Source organism: Sceloporus occidentalis, unplaced genomic scaffold, assembly GCF_023333645.1.
Source record: "Sceloporus occidentalis isolate IW3139 unplaced genomic scaffold, rSceOcc1.0.p SCAF_446, whole genome shotgun sequence".
Lineage (NCBI taxonomy): Eukaryota > Metazoa > Chordata > Lepidosauria > Squamata > Phrynosomatidae > Sceloporus > Sceloporus occidentalis.
This window is the reverse complement of record NW_028317426.1, coordinates 266050-290581: the sequence shown is the minus strand read 5'-3', so window position 1 is coordinate 290581 and position 24532 is coordinate 266050. Positions and strand designations below refer to the sequence as shown.

The following is a 24532-nucleotide window of genomic DNA, read 5'->3' as shown; positions in this document are numbered from 1 at the left end:
ACTTTTCCAAATCCGGCCATACTGCCCCTATGTCCTATTTGGGACATCTTTGAAGCCGGTCACTTAAATTTACCCCTATCAAACCATATATGTTTGTGGTTTTTTCACACACATTTTACTTTAGACATGAATTTACCCATCCTGGTATATGTCACTGTCAACACCCAATATGCGTTCAGCAACATCTCCTGAGTACAGCCATGCATGGGTTTGTTTAGGGGCTAAAAGGACACATTTGGGAAGTGTTTTTGAAAACTAAATCCCCCAGGGTGTTGCAAATGCTGGTATTTTAACTCTTTCAATGCATACATTTTACCACTAGCCTTTGTCAAAGTTTGCCGTAGTATTTTGTGTGTGTGTATTTTTCCCACACGTTTACACGTATGAATTTACAGCTCTTGGTATTTGTTACCCAACATGGGTTTGTCGGGTTATGTGGGAGGTGAAAGTGTATTTTTGAACGCGGCTGTTGTATTTTTTTTTTTTTAAAACTAGATACCTCATGGGGATTTTAAAATGCCAGTATTTTAACTCTCTCCATGCAAGAATTTTATTAATTTTTTAAATAGTGCTGTATCTTCTAAAAAAAATCCTGGCATGGAAACAGTTAAAATACTAGCATTTGAAATACACATGAGGTGAATATTTAAAAAAAAATTGAATTGGTTGGGTTCAAAGATGTCCCAATAGGACATTGGCGCAGACTGACCAAATGTGGCCCCGAAACAACCAAACCTATGTATGGGTGGTATCATAGTACTCAGGAGATGTTGCTGAACACATATTAGGAATTCATACCTAAAGTACAATATGTGTGAGAAAAAAAAAGAAAAACCCACCACAAAATCTGACAAATGATGGTGGTAGAAATAGTGTGTGGATCCTGAGACATAACATTCTGGGATATCTTACATATACTAATCCTATTTCACAACACACATTTGTGCTGTATGACTGATGGGCGGTGATGCGGCACACTTCTTTATGTTCACTGGTTGACCTCATTATTATTTCAGTTTATATCTTTATTTGCACCTTCATGTATAAAACAATTCCCGTATTGTTGTACAATTGTCAATGGGCACTGTTGTGCCGCTATGACTTCCACTGTATGGTAAACTGTATATTTTGATTATCATATCTGTATTGTTGTGCTGTACAGTTTATCTTTATCAATACTGTTTATCTATGACTTAAACTGTGTATTAACTGCTGTGCCCATATGTACTATACATCCATTGAAACATAGCCTGTATACCTGATTGATCATATCAATTTATTGTATACTCACATTGTACTTGTATGTCATTATATTTTGCATTGTCAATAAACAGAAATAGTGTGTGGAAAGGGTTAATACCGCCATTTGAAATACCTGGGGGTATTAAAATAATATTTGTTTTATGGGGGTATATTTAGCCAATGGTAGAGGGAGGCAATTTTTGAAATCCTGATGAGCTGTAAATGAACTGCAAATATTATTAAAATCAGCCATTTAGCCTGTGTGGTAGGTGAATAACCATCTCATCCCTGGAGCTCCTTGCATTTTTACTGCAAAACTTATTTTTGCTGTAAAAGTGATTTTTTTTCTCCCTTTACCATAATTTCTTTGGGATTGTAAGGGGAAAGAATGGTGTGTGCTTCTGTGAGTGAATGTATGGAAAGTATGGTGCGTGCTTCTGCGAATGAATAGCATGAAAGGCATGTGAAATTAGGGTTGAAGCCTTGACGTGGCATTACTGCTCACGTAGGAAGTTAAATTATGGCACAAAAAGTACACATTTGCAAAAACTACACCCCTTGGCACATCAAATGAGGGGCTGCATGTGTTTCTAGTACAAACCTGGGGTGCGCCAGACACAAATGAACATGTCGTTATGGTTAGAATTTTTTTTTTTATATAGCCAAAGCGACATATTCCATCATTATTTGTGCACTCTTAGAAATACATGTAGCCCCTCATTTGAAGCTCCAAGGGGTGTAGTTTCTTGAAATGTGTACCTTATGTACCCTAATTTAACTAGTTTTTATTGAGTCGGAAGTGAAAAAATACACTTTTTTCCCCATTTTTGGCTTTATTTTGCAACATATGCGACATACACGTAGAAAGGGTATATTTGGAATCTGCTGGGTGTGCTGAAAAAAACAATATTTGGTTTGTATTGTTTATTCCCAATACATTTACTTCTAAACGCCTTTAAACGTGAGCTGCAGCAAAATGCTCAAAATTGCCTTAGCACCAGGGTGGGAAATGGCTTAGCAGCCAAAGGGTTAAGCATGTTTTTTTAATTTTGAAGATGAGTAACACATTTTTCAATAAAAGTAAAACATTTTTTATAGGAAATTAGATGATGTGATGAAAAAAAATTGTATCCAAAGAAAGCCATTCTTGTTCTAAAAAACTATTTAAAACTTGTGTATTTTAAAGGTGAGAGAAGACAATTACAGCTAAACACGAGCACAGCAAAAACGTTAAAACAGCATCACAAAGAGCCCGGTCCATATTCTTCTTGTGTATACTGTTTTATGTTTTAGTGCATTTTTTTTCATTTTTATACATCTGACAAACAACCAGGACACAGGATAGCAGCAAATGGTACTTATCTATGATTTTGATGTTAATGTCCGTTAAAGTAGTTATCTTGTTACTTACTTTGAAAATGTGCGGGACACTTTCTCTGAATGACAGTACACGGTATGGAAAAGCCAGGAGAAACTGAGACACAGCACAGCTCCCAGAAAGAACATGCCAAATACAACCTTTTCTTGCAGAGGAGCCATAAAGTACATGTTGGGTCTTAGCATGGTCAGAACCCCAAGAAAAAGGAACAGCATAAAACCTGCAGGGGTGACATGACCTAATTAGAAAACAGACATGCAAGATTCCCTGATGGCTGAGTGGGTATTTAAAAAACATAGCAAATTATAAAGATAAACACTTGTACAATGAAATCATTATGTGACACACTTATCCAAAAACAACTTTTTTTTTATAGATTTACATATAAGGACATAATAACAATAATCTGTTCCTAAGCAAGTCTAAAAATTAGGTAAATACCACCTCAACACATGATCTATTACACCATGTCTTTATTCAACCAAAATAAAGCCAAAATAGAGAAGGCATGTGTGCAAAAACAAAGTTCACCTTATGATTTCATAGCTTGTAGAACCACCTTTACCATGAATCGTTTTCTCTAAGACGATCAATCTCTTACATTCTTGTGGATGAATTTTGGCCCACTCTTCCTTTCAATGTTGTTTCAATTAATTGAGGTTTGCAGGCATTTATTTATGCACAGCTCCCTTAACCCCTTCAGGACCAGGTTTTTGATACTAAGGTGGCACTAAAAGACCAGAGCCGTTTGTCTTTTTGCTATGTCTTTCTTCAACTGTAATTTCTCTCTTATCAATGAGTGCACCCACACAAATCATATATTGTTTTTTTCAGCACAAGTAGGACTTTCATTTGAAACCATATTAAGCTGTGTAGTACATTGTTTTGTTTGAAATAAACTGGAAAAGTGGGGGGGGGTGAAAAAAAAACACATTTTGTTACAGTTTTGTATACATACAAATTGTACACACATTGAACCAATGAGAAAACATTATCCAAAATATATTCATTAACTTGTCCTGATTTGGAAACCACCCAATATGGCCAGGATTTTCATCTATTTTGACCAGTATAAGGCAAATGTTGCAAGGCATGCATCACGTTTTTAAAATGTTATTTTTTTCAAATTTGGCATTTAGGCTAATAACTGCAATAGTTGTCACAGATACTGATTATCCCCCCAAAATTATATGTTTATGAACAGTAGATAAGTCAAGGTGTACAACTAGGGTAATTTTGACACTTTTCAAACAGGGATTTTATCGCCAATTGCTGCGAAATTTTGAGGTATTTTTATATATATATATATAGGGCTGCAACTAACGATTATTTTCATAATCGATTAGTTGACCGATTATTTTTTCCATTAATCGGATAAAAAAATGAATGTAAATGTTTCATTTATTTAAAATAATTTAATAAACAAATGAAGTGAAATACAAACAGCAGAATAAAAAAAAACTTTGATAAAATGCATTTCTTGTCTTTATTTCCCAACCAGCCCCCCAATTTATGCACATTTGAGCCCAGATATGCCACGCTGCGTCCCAGACATGCCACGCTGCCTCCCACATATGCCACTGTGCCTGATACGCCTTATACCCCCTGATACACCACTCCATCCTCCCCAGACATGCCATGCTGCCCTCCCCACATATGCCACTCCACGCTGCCTCCCACATATGCCACTCCACGCTGCCTCCAGATATGCCACTGTGGCCCCATATGCCTTATACACCCTGATACACCACTCCGTCCTCCCCAGACATGCCACATTGCCCTCCCCACATATACCGTATATGCCTTATACCCCCCAGATACGCCTTGTACCCCCAGATATCTCATAGTGCCCTCATAGCGTCACAGACCCGTTTGCATCACACTGACACCATACTTTTATAAATAAGTACTGGGTTAATCTTCACTGCCCCCAGGATCCTTAGTTTGCCCCCCTTTATCTCTAACTGCACCTTAACTTTAATTAAATTTAATTAAATTAACCCTCAGTCCTCATCATTAAATTAACCCTAAACACCCAATTAACCATAACTATCCCTAAATTAACTCTAAATACCCCATCAACCACAGCATTCCCTAAAGACCCCATCAACAGCCCCTAAATTAACCCTAAACACACCATTAACCACAACTGCCTCAAATTAACCCCAAACACCCCATTAACCATAGCTGCCCCTAAATTAACTCTAAACACTCCATTAACCATAGCTGCCCCTAAATTACCCCTAAACACCCCATTAACCATAACTCCCCCTAAATTAACCCTAAACACACCATTAACCACAACTGCCTCAAATTAACCCCAAACACCCCATTAACCATAGCTGCCCCTAAATTAACTCTAAACACTCCATTAACCATAGCTGCCCCTAAATTACCCCTAAACACCCCATTAACCATAACTGCCCCTAAATTAACCCTAAACACCCTATTAACTATAACTTCCCCTAAATTAACCCCCACTTCCCCTAACTTTCAGCAGCCCAAATATTAATTTTATACTTACAGTTAGAGGAGTGTCACAGCCATGTGGTTCTGGAGCAGGAAGGGGCGGGGCAAGTTGTCACAGTGACTAGAGGGAGGGACTGGTAAGTAGGAGTTTTTGCTCTGAAAAAACCCTCATTTTATAATCGATAAAAATCGATTCAACTAATGGATAATGAAATTCGTTGGCAACGATTTTCATTATCGATTATTATCGATTTTATCGATTAGTTGTTGCAGCCCTATATATATATATTTAGATTTCATATTATATTTTGTATAGAATATGTGCAACTGCAGATATTGTGTTCAACAACATCCCCCGGTTCCAACAAGGCAGGGTTCATGCATTTTTTGAGGAAGCTATGAGGGCAAAACTGGAACATGCGCATTTTAGTTTTCAAATTTGGAATTTTCGGAAACTGGTTTACTGGGCCCATATCCCATTAGGGACATTTTGGAAGCCCCCCACTTTAAATTACCCCATAAAAGTATGTGTTTATAAACAGCAGTCAAGTCAAGGTGTTCAACTCGGGTAATTTTGACAGTTTTCAGCCAGCCATTTCTTCACTGATGTCTGCCAAACTTCACAGTTTGCATTTTTAACGCATACATTTCAATGTTGCATTGAATTTCTTGCACACCATAAGTGCAACAGTGGAAGAAAACACCACATTTTGTTCACCAACATCCCATGATTCCAACAAGGCCTCACATGCATGGTTCATGCATTTTTTGAGGAAGCTATGAGGCCAAAACTGGAACATGCGCACATTTTTTGAAATTAGTTTTCTGGGCACATATCCCACTTGGGACATTTTGAAAGCCCCCCAATTTAAATTACCCCATAAAAGTATACGTTTATGAACAGTAGACAAGTCAAGGTGTTCAACTAGGGTAATTGTGACAGTTTTCAGGCTTGTTAGTGAGAAGTTTAGGCCACTGACATTGATCAGGGGGGCTAAAAATGTCACCGAAAAGTGATCAGGTAATAATTATGTATTTTTTTTTATTAATATTTTTTTCTACCATTACCCTAGATGACCCCTCTCTCTTTCTAAGGCAGGGTCATCCAGGGGCTGCCATAATGATCAGATCACTCCTATTGGCCAGGAGTGATCTGATCATCACAGCATTTGACCTGGGAGCACCCTGGACTTTCAGGTCAGTGCTGTTATTTTTTTTTTTTATTATAATTTTTAACTCTTTCAATGCTGATGCTCCATTGAGCACAGCATTGACTGATATTTAGTCCCCACAGGCTTGAAGGGGTTAACGCTGCACTGTCGCTCTCATGGAGCGATCAGGCAGCAGGGGAGGGTTGGGGCTGGTCTCCACACTCATGTGGAGACCGAAGAACCCTCTCCCCCTGTCCCTGAAGCTGCTTCTGGGACGCAATTGGTGGTCTATAGACCAGCCATTGCAGTGAGGAGTCTCTTTGATGACTCCTGTAGGCTTCCATGCCTACAGGAGTCATCAAAGGGCTTGTGGGGGATCGTTTTTGCTGTTGCTGGTCTGCCTGGGCTTCCAGCAGCAGAGCCCCGTACAAAACAGGAATTAACCTCTAAAATGGCACGATCAGCGATCAGGCAGCAGGGGGATGTTGTGTCAGGTCCCCACACTTGTGTGGGGACCCAATCAACACTCAACCCTCTTTCCTGAAGCAATCGCGTTTTCAGCCTACAGAATCACTCCGTGGGAGTGATCACAGGCTCGGGGGTGGGCTCGGAGTGGCTGTGCTGGTTTTCACAGACACCTGGACAGACAGCAGCAGCAGTGCCCCCGCGATATCCACGATTGTGGTGATGTGGGGGCGTTTTCGGGTATGACGTACATGGTACGTCCCGGTCTGCAGGAAACATGTAGCCAGAGTACGGAAGGGGTTAAGGTCCTGCCACTTGGCTGTTGCAACATCTTGATTCTTTTCTTTTTCAGTCATTCTGTTGTAAATTTGCTGGTGTGCTTGAGATCATTGTCCTGTTACACGATACAATTTTGACCATGCTTTAGCTTTCAGACAGATGGCCTCACATTTGACTACAGAATACGTTGGCATACAGAGGAGTTAATGGTCGACTTAATGACTGCATGGTTTCCAGGTCCTGTAGCTGCAAAACAAGCCGAAATCATCACCCTCCACCTCGGTGCTTGACAGTTGATATTAGGTGTCAGAGATGTAACATGCAATTTCTCTGAGCATTGCATGGTATGATCTTGGAGTGAATTAACTGGGACGTTCACTCCGGGGAAAATTGGCCACTGTCTTAAATGTTTTTTCACTGTGGACTGACTTTAACCCCTTGACGTCAATTGATGTGCAAGGCACATCACGAAAAAAAACAGTCAGTTAACGACAAATGAAGTGCCTGGCAAGTCATGACTTTAAATTGGTGTAGAAAGCGATTGTGATGGAACCCTCCATCGCTGGGGCCACTGGACAGGCATGAGAGACAGCTTCCTCCCTATTGACTATGGGCCCTGAATTTGCAAGGACTTCTGTGGCTACCCCCAGCAGTATATCATGCCATCACTTGCTGAGGGGATTATCTCTGGCAGACAGCCAGGATCTGCAACCAGGGAGTTTTAGTTTAATGTTGTATAAGTCCATCTTCCCCACCCTCCCCCAGTTCCACCACTACACACATTTACCCCGGCCATCCCTGGAACTGATTTGGGCCAGTAATAGGCAGTGGAGGTTGGGACCCTATTGTATTGTTAATCCTGTTACTGCCCCTGTTGTCTCTGGGAGGCAGATTAAGGGGGCGGTTTGTATCCCAATATCTTGTTTTATGTTAATGTGTGTTTTGCTGGATATATCCAGCCATCTGTGTCTAAAATAAATCAGTTCTCCTCTTGTTGTACCTAAAGACTAGTCTTGCCTGGTTATTTGGGTACTGGATAGTGATATCCCTTTACTTTGCTTGGGGATATTACCTACAGTTTGCGGGGAATTATTGTCCTGAAGGGAGAAGTCGCTCTTGGCGGAGAGGGACAACCTAAGGTGCCTGGTCGCTCCATCACAGCGATCTACACCCAAATAGTGTTGCTGTAATGCCTCGATGTCTAGGCATTAGACAACACTGACATCAACAGCTGGGGGCACGTGTGGCTCCTCCCCCAGACATCAATATCCACCATAAATTGTATGGCGACGGACGTGACAGTGTCACGTTGATAGCGAGGCACTATGCAACACTGAAAACCCATCCCCAGGACGCACTGTGACCGTTCCGGAGAGGGGTCACAAGTGCCGTTGCGAGAGATTTTGCCTTCTGCTGCAGATTGAATACAGGTACTGCATTCAACCATGCAAGTCAATGGAGCCCAGCTTTCTAAACACAATGTTATTAGTAAATTAAATAAAAATGGTAACATGTAAAAATAATTTCCCAATTGATGTCAACATCAGGGAAACCTTTCAGTTCCAACAAAACGTTAACCCCTTAAGGACAAAGGGCGGTCCCGAAACATATTGAAAACAATGCATTTTGATATACGGGCTTTGTCATTAAGGGGTTAAAATATATATATATATATATACACATACATACATACACACAATCCATAGATCAGTGCACTCACATCAAATATATATAAAAGTTTGCTTTTATGAGCAAGTCCAAAAATTAGCACTCTCTCTTCACAGAATTCTTTCGCATGGAAAGAGTTAAAATCCTGGCATGTTAAAACCCTATTGGGTGTCTAGTTTAAAAAAAATGCATGAATTGATGCAAAGATGTCCCCAAAATAGGACATGGGCACAGACCCAACAAACCCATGCATGGGGGTATACCCATCCTCCGCACACAAAATAGGATTGTGAATACGCCTCCTGTGTGATAGATCCAACGAAAAAAAACAGTTGATGTTACCGGATCTAACAAATATCTACCAAAATCCATTAAAAAAATCCAAATTTCAGTTGAGGGGGGCCAACCCGTATGTATACCCATCCTCCGCAAACAAAACAGGATTGTGAATATCACCTCCTGTGTGATATATCTAACGAAAAAAACTGTTGATGTTACCGGATCTAACAAATATCTAACCGAAATCCATTAACAAAAATCCAAATTTCAGTTGAGGAGGGGCCAACCCGTAAGTATACCCATCCCCCGTACACAAAAATAGAATTGTGAATATCACCTCCTGCGTGATAGATCTAACAAAAAAAAATGTTGATCTAACCGGATCTAACGAATATCTACCAAAATCCATTAAAAAAATTAAAATTTCAGTTGAGGGGGGGCCAGCCCGTAATTAGACTAGATCTAACAAAAATTTTGTCTGATCAAACCTGATCTAACGCGGAGCTATCATAATCAGTAACATTTTGCTGAAATTTTTGTTGAGGGGGGGGCTGGCTACGGGTTAATTGTTAATATTTCCTATTTTAGAGTAGAGCTAACGAAAAAAAAGTTGATCAAACCTGATCTAACAAAGATCTAACAAATGCAATGATCTTTTGCTAAAATTCTTAATATGGGGGGCTAACCCGGGGGAGGTCCCCAATAAGACATGGGGCAGAATGACCAGATTTGGCACAATGGTATATATGCCACTGGATATAATAAACTTGCAAAGTAGACCCAAAGGCCAGATTACATACAACTCACTACATTGAAGTAACTGACAATAAGTATAATTTCTACATCGACAAAAAGTCATATGGCGAGTCTCATGTTAGAATCTTTAAAGGTGCAAACACCAATAACAAGAAGCTAACATAAATTAACAAAAAAATTAAAAAAAAAATTGAGATATGAATAAGGTGTATGCTTGTATTTAAGATGTATAAAGACAAAAAAAAAGATTAAGCATGTTATAAAATGGATGTCTGAGTGTGATGAGGGTGTATAGTATGTGCAGGTAGTTTGTAGTGTTTGTGATGAAGTAAGCGGTGATTTTGTAGTCAGGTGTATTAAGACAGGTGTGCTGTGATGTGCTTATAATGATGTATTGAAGTGTGCCGTGGTTGAGCTAGGTAAGATGGGCAGAACTTTTGCCCCCACAACACAAAAGGTATGAATAGTAGCAGGGACTAATATACAGGATGACCTTTTTATTTTCTCAAGTAAGAGGAATGATCAGAGAGTGCAGGCAATTTCAGACAGGGCAGACAAGAGGACACAGGTTAGCGCAAAAAAGGGTATTGCTGCTAGCTATATTGCCACTGTGCACCATACCATATACCACACCAAAAATGGTATGACTATGACTACCCTCTCCTTGTCCTATTCAGGCTGGCTGCCATTCTGCCTGGAGATTTTTTTTTATTTATATTGCTTTAAAATAAGTAAAAAATAAAAATAATAATTTATACGCATACATAATAATATTTATAAATGTATTTAACCTTCAATACGTAAATGGTATGTTCAGGTCGTGTAAATGCTGATACATCTGGAAGTAATGAGTGGAGGAACTGTGATCTTTGGCATTTTAAAGTTAACTCAACCTAACAGTAATGCACATTCTATCTGAATTTTACCTAACAAATGGGTCCATATATTTCCAGTCTCAGTATGTATTCGGAATATGCTCCGGAAGCAGGCTTTAAATGACGGCATTGGGGGACGGTGTCCATGCAGAAGATAATCATTATCTTTCAGCCAGTCAGGGAGCACATCATATGGGATAACTCTCCAACGACCTTCCCATACCTAGTCAGAAAAAAAAAATGAAAAAACTATCACTATACATGACATATATATATAGATATATATAGTAAATATAATTTGTGTGGGTACAGTAAATAAGAAAGAAGCAAATTACACAAACACTGCAAAAATGTTAACAGCTTAGGTCACAAAGGGTACAAATATTAAAAACAGCCCAGTCCTTAAGGTAGGGTGACCAGACGTACCCGGTTTCCCGGATGCAGGGCCGGATTAACGTTCACTTCCACAGGGGCCGCTGCTTCCCTTTGCGTTGCTCGCACACACTGTGTGAGCATTGTCTTTCGTACAGCCCAGGGGAAGCAGGAACCCAGCGGAGACACGTGAATTTACGTCACGTGACATGACCCTGCTCCTTTCAGGTACATATTTTTGGTACCAGAGAAGTTGCTCACACAGAGTGCGAGCAACAAAGAGAGAAGCAACAGCCCCTGCGGAAGTCTGCATATATGCAGTTCAGGTAAGGGGGTGGAGGAGAGTGTATGAACGGGTATGCATGATTGAGGCAATGACTGAGCATCTGTGAATGAGAAAATGAGTATTGGTGAATAAAGGAATGAATGAGTATGAGGGAATGAATGAGTGAAAATGTTTGTGAATGAATAAATTAATGCATGTGTGTGTGATAGCATGGATGTATAAGTGGGGTGGAGCATGGCACGGGGAGGCTACTAAAGGGGGGACAATATGCAAGGGTATGGGGGCATTAATTCACAAAGGGGTGCTGGCTGGGGGCATCACATAAATCTATACTAAAGGGGGGCTGGGTGTTGGGATACGTATACAACGTTTCGCTAACTGGGGGCAATATACAAGGGTGTGGGGGCATTAGGGTGCAGCCTACATTCGGGGTCTAGCGCAGGAATGCGCAATTCGTATCGCCTGCAGTTCCGGGCGTCGGTCAGGCAGCAGGGTTAGGATACTGCAGGGGACCTGCATCCTACTCTCCGATACGCTGAGCAACCTCCCCTGCCAGCACTTCCCACGGCAGGTTGTCTAAGTGCATCGTACAGACGTTTACCGGCTGCGGTGATGCGCGTAAACAACCTCCGCTGCCGGCACGTCTGCTGGATGTGCTTTAACAATCTCCCTTGCCAGGAATTCCCACAGGGGGAGTCCCGGCAAGGGAGATTGTTAAAGCACATCGTGCAGACATGCCGGCAGCGGAGGTCGTTTACGCTCACGTCGCCGCAGCCGGTGAACGTCTGCGCGATGTACGTTAACAACCTTCCTTGCCAGCACTTCGCACAGCAGAAGTGCCGGCACCGTGACAAAGTTACTTTCATATGGTTTGACATTACACATAATGGCAGAGGATTGTCTGATAGTTACAAAGAAAAAAATTTTGCAATTAAAAGACCATGTAGTTTGAAACAATTATGCAGCATTTTCAAACTTTTTAACTATGCAATGTTGTTTATTCCAAATTTTTATATTCTAATTGCACCATTACATGCTGCTGTTTCACAAGAAATAAGATCACAACAATCTAAAACTCCTTTTCATTGGAACATGAAAGAGGATAAAGCTTTACAAGATTTGTTGACAGCTGTCAATAATGCTGTTTATTTATCTCAGACAACCATTATCTGTGTATGCTAGTATTTCTTCCGAAGCAGCATACATATGCATTTACAATTCTACTGAAACAGTTCCGATTGCACTTTCATCGTATGTATTTACAATTAGAGAAAGAAAATACCTGCCACTAGAAAAGTTGCCTACTACAGTACAATATTTATATTAACACTTCTGTTGCTGAGAAACTTAATATCAATGGCTTCACTGTGTATGACCACGTTGGATAATCTTCCAACATTGTATAATATTGTTCAGTGGTGAGTGCAAAAGCATCCTACTGATTTTTATGCTTATCTATATTACACTGACTGTTTAGCAGTTAACTCTAATATGGAAGGGGTAAATAAATCTGCGGGGGTAGGCATTCCTAAATATTCCTTGGACATGAGTTTGTTAAAAACTAGGCAGCTTCCGATAGGAGATCATTCATCACAATACGCCAAGGTATATGCATTGGCTTTTGCATTAACCCCTTAATGACAAGACTGTTTCCTACTCGTAGTACATTGTGGGACAATGGCTCTTTTAACATTTTCCAGTGTTGCTGTTTAGCTGTGATTTTCTTCTCTCTTGTTTCATGCTCCCACTCATATTATATATTGTATTGTTCAGGACATCATCTAATTTACTATAAAAAAGATAAAATATGGTGATTTTTTTTTGTTAAAAAATGACTTTCTCACTTAAAAAAAAAAAAACAACTTTTACTCATCTGCAAAAACTAATGAAAAACCTGCTAAATAACTTCTTCTATTTGTCCTGAGTTTAGAAATACCCAATGTTTTTGTGTTTTTTTTTGCTTTTTTATGCACGTCATGGGGCAATAAGAACGTTTTGCTATTTCAAAACCATTTTTTCCCCAAAGCTGGTCATTCTGCCCCATGTGCTATTTCGGATATCTTTGAAGCCGGCCAATGAGATTTACCCTATCAAACCATATATTTTTAAAAACTAGACACCCCAAGGTATTTCAAAATAAAGTATTTTAACCATTTCCATGCACTAGTTCTACCATCAGCCTTTGTCAAACTTTATGGTAGTAAAAAATGTTTGTATTTTTTTTCACACATGTTCTACTCCAGGTATAAATTCACCGCTCCTGGTATATGTCACTGCCAAACACCCCAATATGTGTTACGCAACATCTCCTGAGTGCAGTGACACACCCACATGCATGGGTTTGTTAGGTTGTTCGGAGACTAAAAGGCCCTTTTTGAGAGGTGTGCATTTTTCAAATTGGAATTTTGACTTGTCAAAAAGTCTGCCCACATATGCTATTTCTTTGAGTTCGGGCAAATTCAATTTACCCCATCAAGCCATATATTTGTACGGGCTTTGTCGTTATCTTGTTGCACTCAGGGCCAGCCCAAGGCAAAATGCCGCCTGGGGCGAATTTTAAAATTCCGCCCCCCCCTTATCTACCCTTCCTCTCCCTCCATCCCTGCCGCCCCCCCATTATCTACCCTTCCTCCCCACCCCTTGTACTTACCTTTCAGCAGTCCTGCGGCGAGTCTCCCTGTTCAGTCTCGGTGCCGGCTTTTAATGCTGAGCGCCGGAAATCTTCCGGTACTCAGCATTACAAGCCGGCACCGAGACCGAACAGGGAGACTCGCCGAAGAGGAGAGAGAGAGGGGCGCCGAGCGGTTACTGACAGCTTGGTAAGCGAAAACCACTCGGCGCCCCTTTCTCTCTGTTTCGCTTTAGAAAGAAAGAAAAAAAAAAGGGCTTGGGGCGGCGAAGTGCCACCCCTTCAAAAGTGCCGCCTGGAGCGGCTGCCCCACTCGGCTCCATTGTCGGGCCGGCCCTGGTTGCACTGCAAGCCGGTACATGTACGGGCTTTGTCGTTAAGTGGTTAAAAGAATCCTTAAAGGATAAGGGCCATGCTCTTGTTACTGATTCTGCTTATTTTGCATGATCTGCTAATAGAGATTTTCATATATGGAGATCAAACGGTTTTCTTTTGGCTAAAAAGAAGCCATTAAATCATATTGCTAAATGGAAAGCAATTTCTGCTTATCTCATTGACAAGCCTGATACTGAAATTGTACATGAACCAGTTTACAGAATGCTTGGTTTGTCTGCTCACACACTGGCTAATCAGCTTGTTGATTCTCTCACACAAGCTGTTAGTCAAAAATACGCTGTGTGTTTAAATCAAGTTAAAACCAGGCCACAAGCAAAACCAATCATTATGGATGCAGAGCTGAATGCCTGTTTGGATGATTCCAGACCTAATCCACCTGGATATCCAAAAGCATATGCATATAAAGTGCAAGATAGACAAAGTATTGTCACTATTAACCCCTTAATGACAAGACTGTTTCTTACTCATAGTACACTTTGGGACAATAGCTCTTTATATTTCTCAGTGTTGTTTAGCTGTAATTTTCTTCTCTTTCATTTAGTGTACCCACACACATACATTTGGGTTTTTTTTCTAGGACAAAAAGGGGCTTTCTTTTCTACTATTTGTCCTGTGGTTAGAAATGTTTTCTTTGTTTTTTTTTTTTTTTCTTTCACAAATCTGGTCATTCTGCCCCATGTGCTACTTCGTGTATCTTTGAAGCGACCAATGCAATTTACCCCATAGCCATATATTTTTGAAAACTAGACACCCCAAGGTATTTTAAATGCTCATAATTTTAACCCTTTCCATGCAGTAGTTCTACCACCAGCCATTGTCAAAGTTTACGGCAGAATTATTTTATTTTTTTATTTTTACACCGCTGCTGGTATATGTCATTGCTAAACAACACCCAATATGTGTTCAGCAACATCTCCCGAGTACAGCGATACCCCCCATGCACGGGTTTGTTGGGTTATTTGGGAGGTAAAATTTCTCCTTTGCGAGGTGTGTATTTCTTTGACATTTGGACATCTGGTAAGTCTGTGTCCATGTCGCATATTCGCAACATCTTTGAAGGTGGCAAATTCAATTTACCCCATCAAATCATACATTTTTTTAAATGCCAATTATTATTATTTAACTCTTTCCATGCGGCAATTTTTGTGAAGATATAGAGCAAAAATAGGACTTGCTCATAAAAAAAAAACTTTTCCCCCTGCAGGGGGAGCTCGAGAGTTTTCAAAAGGGTCTGGATAGACCCTCTGTGAACTCATTGATCTGACAGTTGGCACTGCCATCTTGCGAGTGGCGGCAACAGCCTTCAATAATGGCACTTGTGGTTGCTCTTCGGAGCAATCACAAGGCGACTGGGGTAGGGGGTGTGACGGGACCGACCTGTACCCCGACTGGGTACTCCCGCCAATTGTTGCTTCCTCCTGCCGGGACACCAACAATTAACCCCTTCAGCGCAAGGCAGAACCAGCGTTGTAGATAGAAGGGGGGACGTCGCTGCACCGGAGCTGCATTGGCACTGTGGCTATCCGAAGTTTAGCTACACAGCGTGGCTATTGTCCTGAAAAGGACAATAAAGGATCATAGCAGCCCACCCCAAACATCAGGCAACACTCATGTTGAGGTGAAAACAGGACTCCTTTATTAACCCCTTCAATCCCAGGGGTTTTTGGTACCTCAAAGCCCGGAGCAATTTTGTCATTTTTGCCATTCGGTTCAGCAATTATTCTCGTTTCCTGTGAATAGTGTACCCATGTTAACTATATATTGTTTTTTTTCAGAGAGATAAAGCTTTCTTTGGATAGCATAGTTGGATGATTAGCTAAAAATTTAGAATGAGAAATTTAGTAAAAACTAGCGAAAATTAGAAAAAAAAAAAGAATTTTTTTTTTACATTTTCCCTCTGAAGCCTCACAAAATTAGGTAAAGTGATGGAAAATCCCCTCCAAGTTTATCAATTCTGCTGTAAGTGGGGAGTCCAGACTGATCTCCCGTGCAGTGGCAGGGATGTGTCCCTGACGCTGCACGAAGGGCTGGACATACCGGTACGTCCATAGGGGTTTTTTACTAGGCGTTTTTTGGATGTCCCGGTATGTCCATAGGGGATTGAAGGGGTTAAAACCAAATACAGAGCTATATATACACAAGTAAGAAAAGGAGCAAGACAAATATCACATGATCTAATTACCACACAATATCCGTGGGAAGGACAGGATGACATGAGACATAAATAATTACATTAATTGGGGACGTAGACGTGGAATGATGATAGATACAGAGGATTAACAGCTACCTGTTGTGTAATTGAGAATTAGGTATTCACCACCTAGTCATACCTACAGGGGGTCTTAAGACAAGGGCTAACTCACATAACAGGGGAAACACTTCAGACCTATACAATCGACAATGCAAAGACAATCAGTATTCTTCCTACAACAGGATGTCCAGCTGACGTTACAGTTTTGAGACTCTGAGTAGTAAAACATGGGGAAAATCAGCAGAAACTGAACCCCTGTATCCACACACAGAAATCTCTACAAGGCCTGTGCCCATAGTTGATAGGGAGGAGGCTGGCTCTTAGGCCTCTCCAGGGGCCCCAGTAATGGGGTTCTGTCACAGGGGGGTTATGTTGCTGACATGCCTCGATACCGCTGATTGCAGCAAAAACTTCGCTATCGCAGAGATGCTGATATTTCACAGCAGCCCGTTCATGTATGGGCTTTGTCATGAATGCATTGCATCACAAGCCCGTACATGTACGTGCTTTGTCGTGAAGGCGTTAATGAAGTCGATTATATCCTTCCACCTAAAGACGGCTGTAATAACCCACAGCGCCAAATGATGGAATTCCAGGAGTCACCATGCAAGAGCAGAGACACAGTGTTGGGCCATCACGATTATGTGGCCACATACCAGGATGCTGAAATAGCAGCGGGAGGTATCCAGTACAGATAACAGGATATAGAGATATCCTGCAGCTTAGGACAGAAAAGGCAGGACAGAGCCAAAGGAGTAGAAGCAGGTTGCAGAATCAGGAATACAAGTTACAGGGACAGGCAACACACAAGATCTGACATAATTAGAACAGGACACCCCTCTGCAAAGGCTCAGGACAGGACACCCCTCTACTGGGGCACAAGACAGGACACAAAAATACAGGGCTGACCAGGTTACACATGACAAGACTATACAGAAATAACAGAACTAAACAGGATAGACTAGACAAGGACATGAATAGAACTCCTTTCTATGATAATAAGATTGGAGATTCCGTTACATATCACGGCCACAGCATACTTAGCCCACCGCTAGTACTCATTTAGTGTTAGGACCCACCGATATATTGATATCGGTGGGTCCTAACACTAAACCCTGCCTACTGAATTACTAATTAACAAACTAAACATTGAATCTAAACACATATCAGAAAAATATACCCATAAACTGCAGACTGAGACAAACATAACAAACGGGTGGGGCACAACTTATAAAGGAAACAGAAGCTGAGGCAAAGAGCAGAACTGGAATCAAAGAATCAGAAGTTCAGGACAGAGCATAAGGAAGTCCAGGAATGGATTGTAACGAGACAGGGGAAACCAGAGTCATGCAGCTCTGCTGCCTGGATGGGGCGTGACAACAACAACAACTGCTCATTTGCTAAGTGATGCTGTTTCTATTATTACCATGCCATGTTTCCTATGCGAATGATGAAGGACCGGGCTTATTTTTTCTTTTTGTACCCTTTGGGACCAAGGCTGTTTTAACACTTTTGCAGTGCTCGTGTTCAGCTGTAATTTTATCTTCACCCATTTAGTGTACCCACACAAGTTATATATTATAAAATGGGCTTTCTTCAGATTATTTTGATCATATCATCTTATTTACTAAAAAAAACCAAAAAAAACAAAACCTTTTATGACTTTTATTTGAAAATGTTTTACTCGCCTACAAAAGCAAGTAAAAAAACTAGCTAAATAGATTCTACTATTTGTCCTGAGTTTAGAAATATCCAATGTTTTTTTTGCTGTTTTTGTAAGTTATAGGGCAATAAGTACAAGAAGCGTTTTATGATATCACAGAAATATTGGGACATTCTTTGGAATCATTATTATTGCTGCAATGATCCATCCTCACACCAAACAGAATCGCAAAGTCTCCTCCAGAGTCCCAGGCAGATGGTATCTCAAAGTTTACAAAATGACAATGTTTTGTAATGACAACCCGGCCTTGGTGGTAATTTTCCTCTCCTTACTTTTTTCCTGACCATTGGCAACCATTTTTAAGCAAGCGATATGCAGGCCTAGTTTTTTTTATAGTCTAGTCTATTTTTAAGCATATAAGCTTTAATAGGCATTCTATGTTATACTCTGCTTAATTTTGGATTTATGTAATTTTTGTGAATTTTTATATATAATTACTATAATTGAATTCTCAGTCCTTTTTTTAAAATAGTGCTCACAACCTAAGTTATTGAATGTGAAAAATAACCAACCATTTTTTACATCTGATTAGTCTACACCCATGTCCTATTTGGGTCATGTTTGAACCTCGCCAATTCAATTCACCCCATCAAAACAAATATTTTCTAAAACTAGACACCCCATGGGTCTTTCAAATGCTAGTATTTCAACTCTTTACAAGCCAAGATTTTTTGAGAAGATACAGCGCTAATTTTCCAATAAACTTTTTATATTGTATATATATATACACACACTCACTGTCCACTTTATAGGTACACCTTGCTAGTACCAGGTTGGACTCCCTTTTGCTTTCAGAACTGCCTTCATTCTTCGTGGCATGCTGGAAACACTCAAAGATTTTGGACATGATGGCATCACGCAGTTGCTGCAGGTTTGTCTGCTGCACATCTATGAAGCAAATCTTCCACCACATCCCAAAGGTGCTCTATTGGATTGAGATCTGGTGACTGTGGAGGCCATTGAAGTACAATTACCTGATTGTCATGTTCAAGAAACCAGTTTGAGATGATATGAGCTTTGTGACATGGTGCATTATCCTGCTGGAAGTAGCCATCAGAAGATGGGTACACTGTGGTCATAAAATGATAGACATGGTCAGTAAAAATACTCAGATAGACCTTTAAATGATGCTCAGTTGTTACTAAGGGGTCCAAGGTGTGCCAAGAAAATGTCCCCCAGACTTAATAAACACCACCAGCAACATGAACTGTTGATACATGGTAGGATAGATCCAAGCTTTCATGTTGTTTACGCCAAATTCTGACCCTGCCATTTGAATTTTGGAGCTGGAATTGAGACTCATCAGACCAGGCAACGTTATTCCATTCTTCCATTCTTCCATTGTCCAATTTTGGTGAGCCTGTGTGAATTGTAACCTCAGTTTCCTGTTCTTAGCTGACAGAAGCGGCACCCTTTGTGGTCTTCTGCTGCTGTATGCCTCAAGGTTCGACGTGTTGTGCGTTCAGAGATGGTATTCTGCATACCTTGGTTGTAACGAGTGGTTATTTGAGTTACTATTGCCTTTCTGTCACCTAGAACTAGTCTGCCCATTCTTCTCTGACATGAACAAGGCATTTTCATGCATACAACTGCCACTCATTGGATGTTTTCTCTTTTTGGACCATTCTCTGTAAACTCCTGTGTGTGAAAATCCCAGTAGATGAGCAGTTTCTGAAATACTCAGACCAGCCTGTCTGGCACCAACAACCATGCCACGCTCAAAGTCACTTAACCCCTTCGTGACAAAGGCTGATTTTACTTTTTGTACCCTTCGTGACAATGGCCGTTTTAACATTTCTGCGCTGCTCGTGTTTAGCTGTAATTTTCTTCTTTCCCGTTTACTAAACTCACACACATTAGATATTGTTTTTTTCAGGACAAGAAGGGCTTTTTTTAGATGGCATTGTTTTGATTGTATCATATTATTTACTAATAAAAAAAAAGGATAAAATATGGTGAAAAATTTAGAAAAAAAATTACTGTTTCTAACTTTTAGTTGAAAAATCTTTTACTCATCTATAAATGGTAATGAAAAAACCTGCTAAATAGATTCTACTACTATTTGTCCTGAGTTTAGAAATACCCAATGTTTTTATGTTTTTTTGCTTTTTTCTAAACATTATGGGGCAATAAGTACAGGTAGCGTTTTGCTATTTCAAAGCCATTTTTTCCAAATCTGGTAATTCTTCCCCTCATGTGCCATTTCGGGTATCTTTGAAGCCGGCCAATGCAATTTACCCCATCAAGTCATATATTTTTGAAAACTAGACAGCCCAAGGTATTCCAAATGCTAGTATTTTTTTATAAATTCTCCATTTATTGAGCTGTGCATAGTAAAAACAACAGATTGCAGCAAGCTGCAGCAAGGATGAACACAAGTGTTACAGTCATAACATAGCATACAATAATCCGCGTGACCGCGTTACAGCCAGAGAGCAACACAAACATCACTCATAGGAGGCAAAATAGCAGAGAATGCGAATGGTAGGCACAATGAAGATTACAGACAAATGCCTAGGTTACAATTTCAATTCAAGAAACATGTTAAACACATTAAATGAAAACCATCCCCAGTAATCAGAGGTACGCAGAGATGTGTGAGCCAAAAAAGTGAACACCCTGCACAGCAAGAACAACCAAATTGAGGTAAGGTTTCGGAGAAACATGGCTCAACAATAAAACAAAAAACCCGGAACCCGTAAGTTACCTTCATAACAAACAGAAAAAAAAGGGGGAATAAAGGGAATATCTACCACCAGTCTTTGTCAAACTTTGTGGTAGTCATTTTTTTGCATTTGTTTTGTCACACACATTTTACTTCAGGTATGAATTAAAAGGTTCTCGTATATGTCACTATCACAAAACACCCCAATATGTATTCAGCAACATCTCCTGAGTACAGCGATACCTCACATGAATGATTTTGCCTGGCTGTTTGGGGCAAAAGGGCCACATTTGGGGCATGCGCATTTTTCAACGTTGTACTTGGCATTTGGGGATCCACTGCCCATGCCCTATTTGGTACATCTTTGAGCGGGGCCATTTCAGTGTGCCCAACAAAACCATATATTTTTGAAAACTAGACACCCCAGGGTATTTTAAATGCTGGTATTTTAACTCTTTGCATGCACACATTTTACCACCAGAATTTTTTCAAAGTTTGCAGTAGTATTCTTTTGTGTGTATTTTTCCCCCACACACCTAAGTTATGTATGAATTTACAGCTCCTGGCATATGCCGCTGTCACACGACACCCCAATATGTGTTCAGCAACATCTCCTGAGTACAGTGATACCCCACATGCATGGGTTTGTCATTTTTGGGGGGAACTAAAAGGCCACATTTGGTACGTGTGCATTTTTCTAATTGGAAATTAGATGTGTGGCCATCCTTCCCCCCGTGTTAATTGGGACGTTGTTGAACCCGGCCAATTCAATTTACCCCATCAAATCATACATTTTTTTAAAGTAGACACCCCATGGGCATTTAATATGCCAGTATTTTAACTCTTTCCATGTGAGAATTGTTTTAAGCTAATGTGCTAATTTTAGGACTTGCTCACAAAATATATTTTTTATATATATATTTTATTTATTTTTTGCCTTTTTTAAAAAAAAAATTACATTTTTTTTCAACTTGAAGGTTCCCCTGATAGTGACATCAGAGGGAAATTATTTTTACATTTTACAGTTTTTTTTACAATTTTTTTCTAATTATTATTAATTTTATTTTTTTAATTTATTTTTTACTAATCACACTGTGATTAGAAAGCTGGGCTCCATTGACTTGCATGGTTGAATGCAGTACCTGTATTCAACCTGCAAGTGGAGCCAGATTTCTCTAGAGGGTCTGGAGACCTTCTAGCGAACTTTTGCATCTTTATTGGTTTTTTTCCCGGGCCGCTGGCATCTTGCGGATGGTGAAGATTGCATGCAGCTGCGGCTGTGACCGCTCTCCAGAGCGGTCACAGTCCATCCTGGGGTAAGTGTTTGGTGTCGCTGGATGCCTCCTGATCGAGGCATTCCAGCGACACCATTTAAGTTTAGGAGGTGATCGTTGATCGCCTCCTAAACGCTTTTAAAACGGGCGTCCGCCGCCATACATTGTATGGCGGATGTTGACGCCCCGGGGAGGGGCCAGACATGGCCCCTGGTGCCAATCGAGGTCGAGGCATTACAGCAACGCCGTTTAGGTGAAAAAAAATCAATCACGGACCGGCAATCGTCATCAAGGGGTTAAATCTCCTTTCTTTCCCATTCGGATGCTTGGTTTGAACTTCAGTAAGTTGTCTACATGCCTAAAGGCATTGAGTTGCTGCCATGTGATTGGCAGATTAGCTATTTGTGTTAACAAGCAATTGAACAGGTGTACCTAATAAATTGGCCAGTATAAAAGTGACTTTTTTTTTTTTTGGAACTAGATAACTGGAGCAATGGTTACATCACTGGAGAATTTCCGTTACCACATTTTTATTTATAAACTATTTTTTTTAAAATATATTTTAGTTAGCTAGGCTGTGTTGACTTGCATGGTTGAATGAGTATCAGCGTTCTCAGTAGTTCTCAGGAGAAACCCACATAGGTTTATTTTTTTATTGGCGCTGCTATCTGGCAACATCTCTCACTATGGCACTTGTGGTCATACTCTGGAACGATCACAGTGCATAGTGGGGTGGGTTTTTGGTATTGCTGAATGGCTCGATATCCAGGCATGTCTATAACACTGTTTCAGCTTAAGCTCTTTTAAAGCAGGCATCTGCCACCATTCGTATAAGGCACATTTGGACACTCCGAGGAAGAATCTTCTGTGGTCCCTGGAGCAGTTTAGGAGTTAGGTGTTGCTGAATGCCTCGATGTTGAGGAATTACAGCAAGACCGTTTGAGCAAAGGAAGTCCTTTGGTCGCTTTCTATGCTTATTTAATGCCATGGTCGTAAAGAGGTTAAGCAAAATCTTATTACCAAGCAAACAGTGATTTATGCATTACCATGCACCATCTGCTCAGTTGTTTACTAGGGTCTGTACGTGCAAAAGGAAACAGAGGTAAGAGAAATACATTGTACTTTAATACAAATGAAAAAGCATTTCAATGTGTTAAAGTGAAATCAAAACAGAAAACCACATGATTTATTTGGTATGTTGGGATCCAACAAACACACATATGTTTATAAAAAGATACATAATATATCTGGTACACACCTTATATACAAACTCTTCCATTTTCTCCATGGCATGATGTGCTTGCAGAGGCAGGGTCAAAACTCTTACTTCCTCTTCTTCGTCTTCCTGAGACACTTTAGCTGTTTGACTTTCTTCTCCCTGTAGCAATACAGCATATCAAAGCAATGCATAAAAACATACTATACATATTGGAATATTATAACAATGTATCTAGAAGGACATGGGCTATATTAGACAAGCATGTATCACTATGCACATTGTTAAACACATGGTATTACTAGACATATGTATAGAAAATGGGTCTTATAGGCCACTTCAGACATCATATGCACTTTAATGCATATGATACCTGCATGGCCCCTTTTTGTAGTGTTGCTTTTGCAAATCCATGAGGGATTCTACAGAATCACTCTTTATGCATTTGCACCTTCACATGCTCTGCAGCTATTTTTCATGTAGGAGATGTGAGTACTTTAGTGTGTATTTTTATGGGGAACTCGGGTACCTTATATATTAACCCTGACGATATCTTAAAGAGATCATTTATTGTTGAAGGTGCATGGGACTTAAGACTGCCTCTCTAATAATCAGTGCTATAGTCAATACCATAAAGACTTACAGATACAGATGACTGCCCCATTCTTTCTTTTTGAGTTTCTAGGAGTGGTCCCAACTCTGTCAGCTCCAAATCCTCAATATCTCCTTGACTGTTGCTACTGTCCAAGCCTCCTCCTAGACCTGATGATTTGCAAGTGGTCATCGAGTTGTCACAGAGGGGAAGAAGTTTCTTCTATGGTGCAGGTTTCTTTTGTCACATATATAATGATGTATTAACTGCAGGAAAAATAAATGTGTGTATCATTTAGGCATTCTGTCAGAAGTAAATTTAAGCCCTTAACCCCTTAAGGCCCGGGCTTTTTTTTTTCTTTTAGTACTGTCACGGGGTCAGGTAGCGAAGGAGGATCCAACTATGCAGATATATAGACGTAGAGCAGTCCAGTAAACAGTCCATGATCAAAGGGCAACGGCAGGCAGCGAGGTCAAAACGTATCCGAGGTCAAGGCAGGCAGATCAGAAGCATAAAACGGTATAAACAGGTCCGAGGTCAAGGCAGGCAGATCAGAAGCATAAACG

General features: G+C 40.3%; 1 protein-coding gene across 1 annotated transcript in view; it reads right to left on the bottom strand.

Moving 5' to 3' along the window:
- The window catches only part of LOC149271930 (adiponectin receptor protein 1-like), a 34845-nt gene extending 10687 nt beyond the window's left edge, over positions 1 to 24158 (bottom strand). Inside the window, exons 1-4 of the mRNA XM_089506987.1 lie at positions 24018 to 24158; positions 23417 to 23536; positions 10614 to 10785; positions 2654 to 2840 (exon numbers count right to left, since the gene is read on the bottom strand). Of these exons, the coding sequence (XP_089363113.1) occupies positions 2654 to 2840; positions 10614 to 10785; positions 23417 to 23536; positions 24018 to 24158 (620 nt within the window). The remainder of the gene's footprint in view (positions 1 to 2653; positions 2841 to 10613; positions 10786 to 23416; positions 23537 to 24017) is intronic.
- Positions 24159 to 24532: the final 374 nt, after the last annotated feature.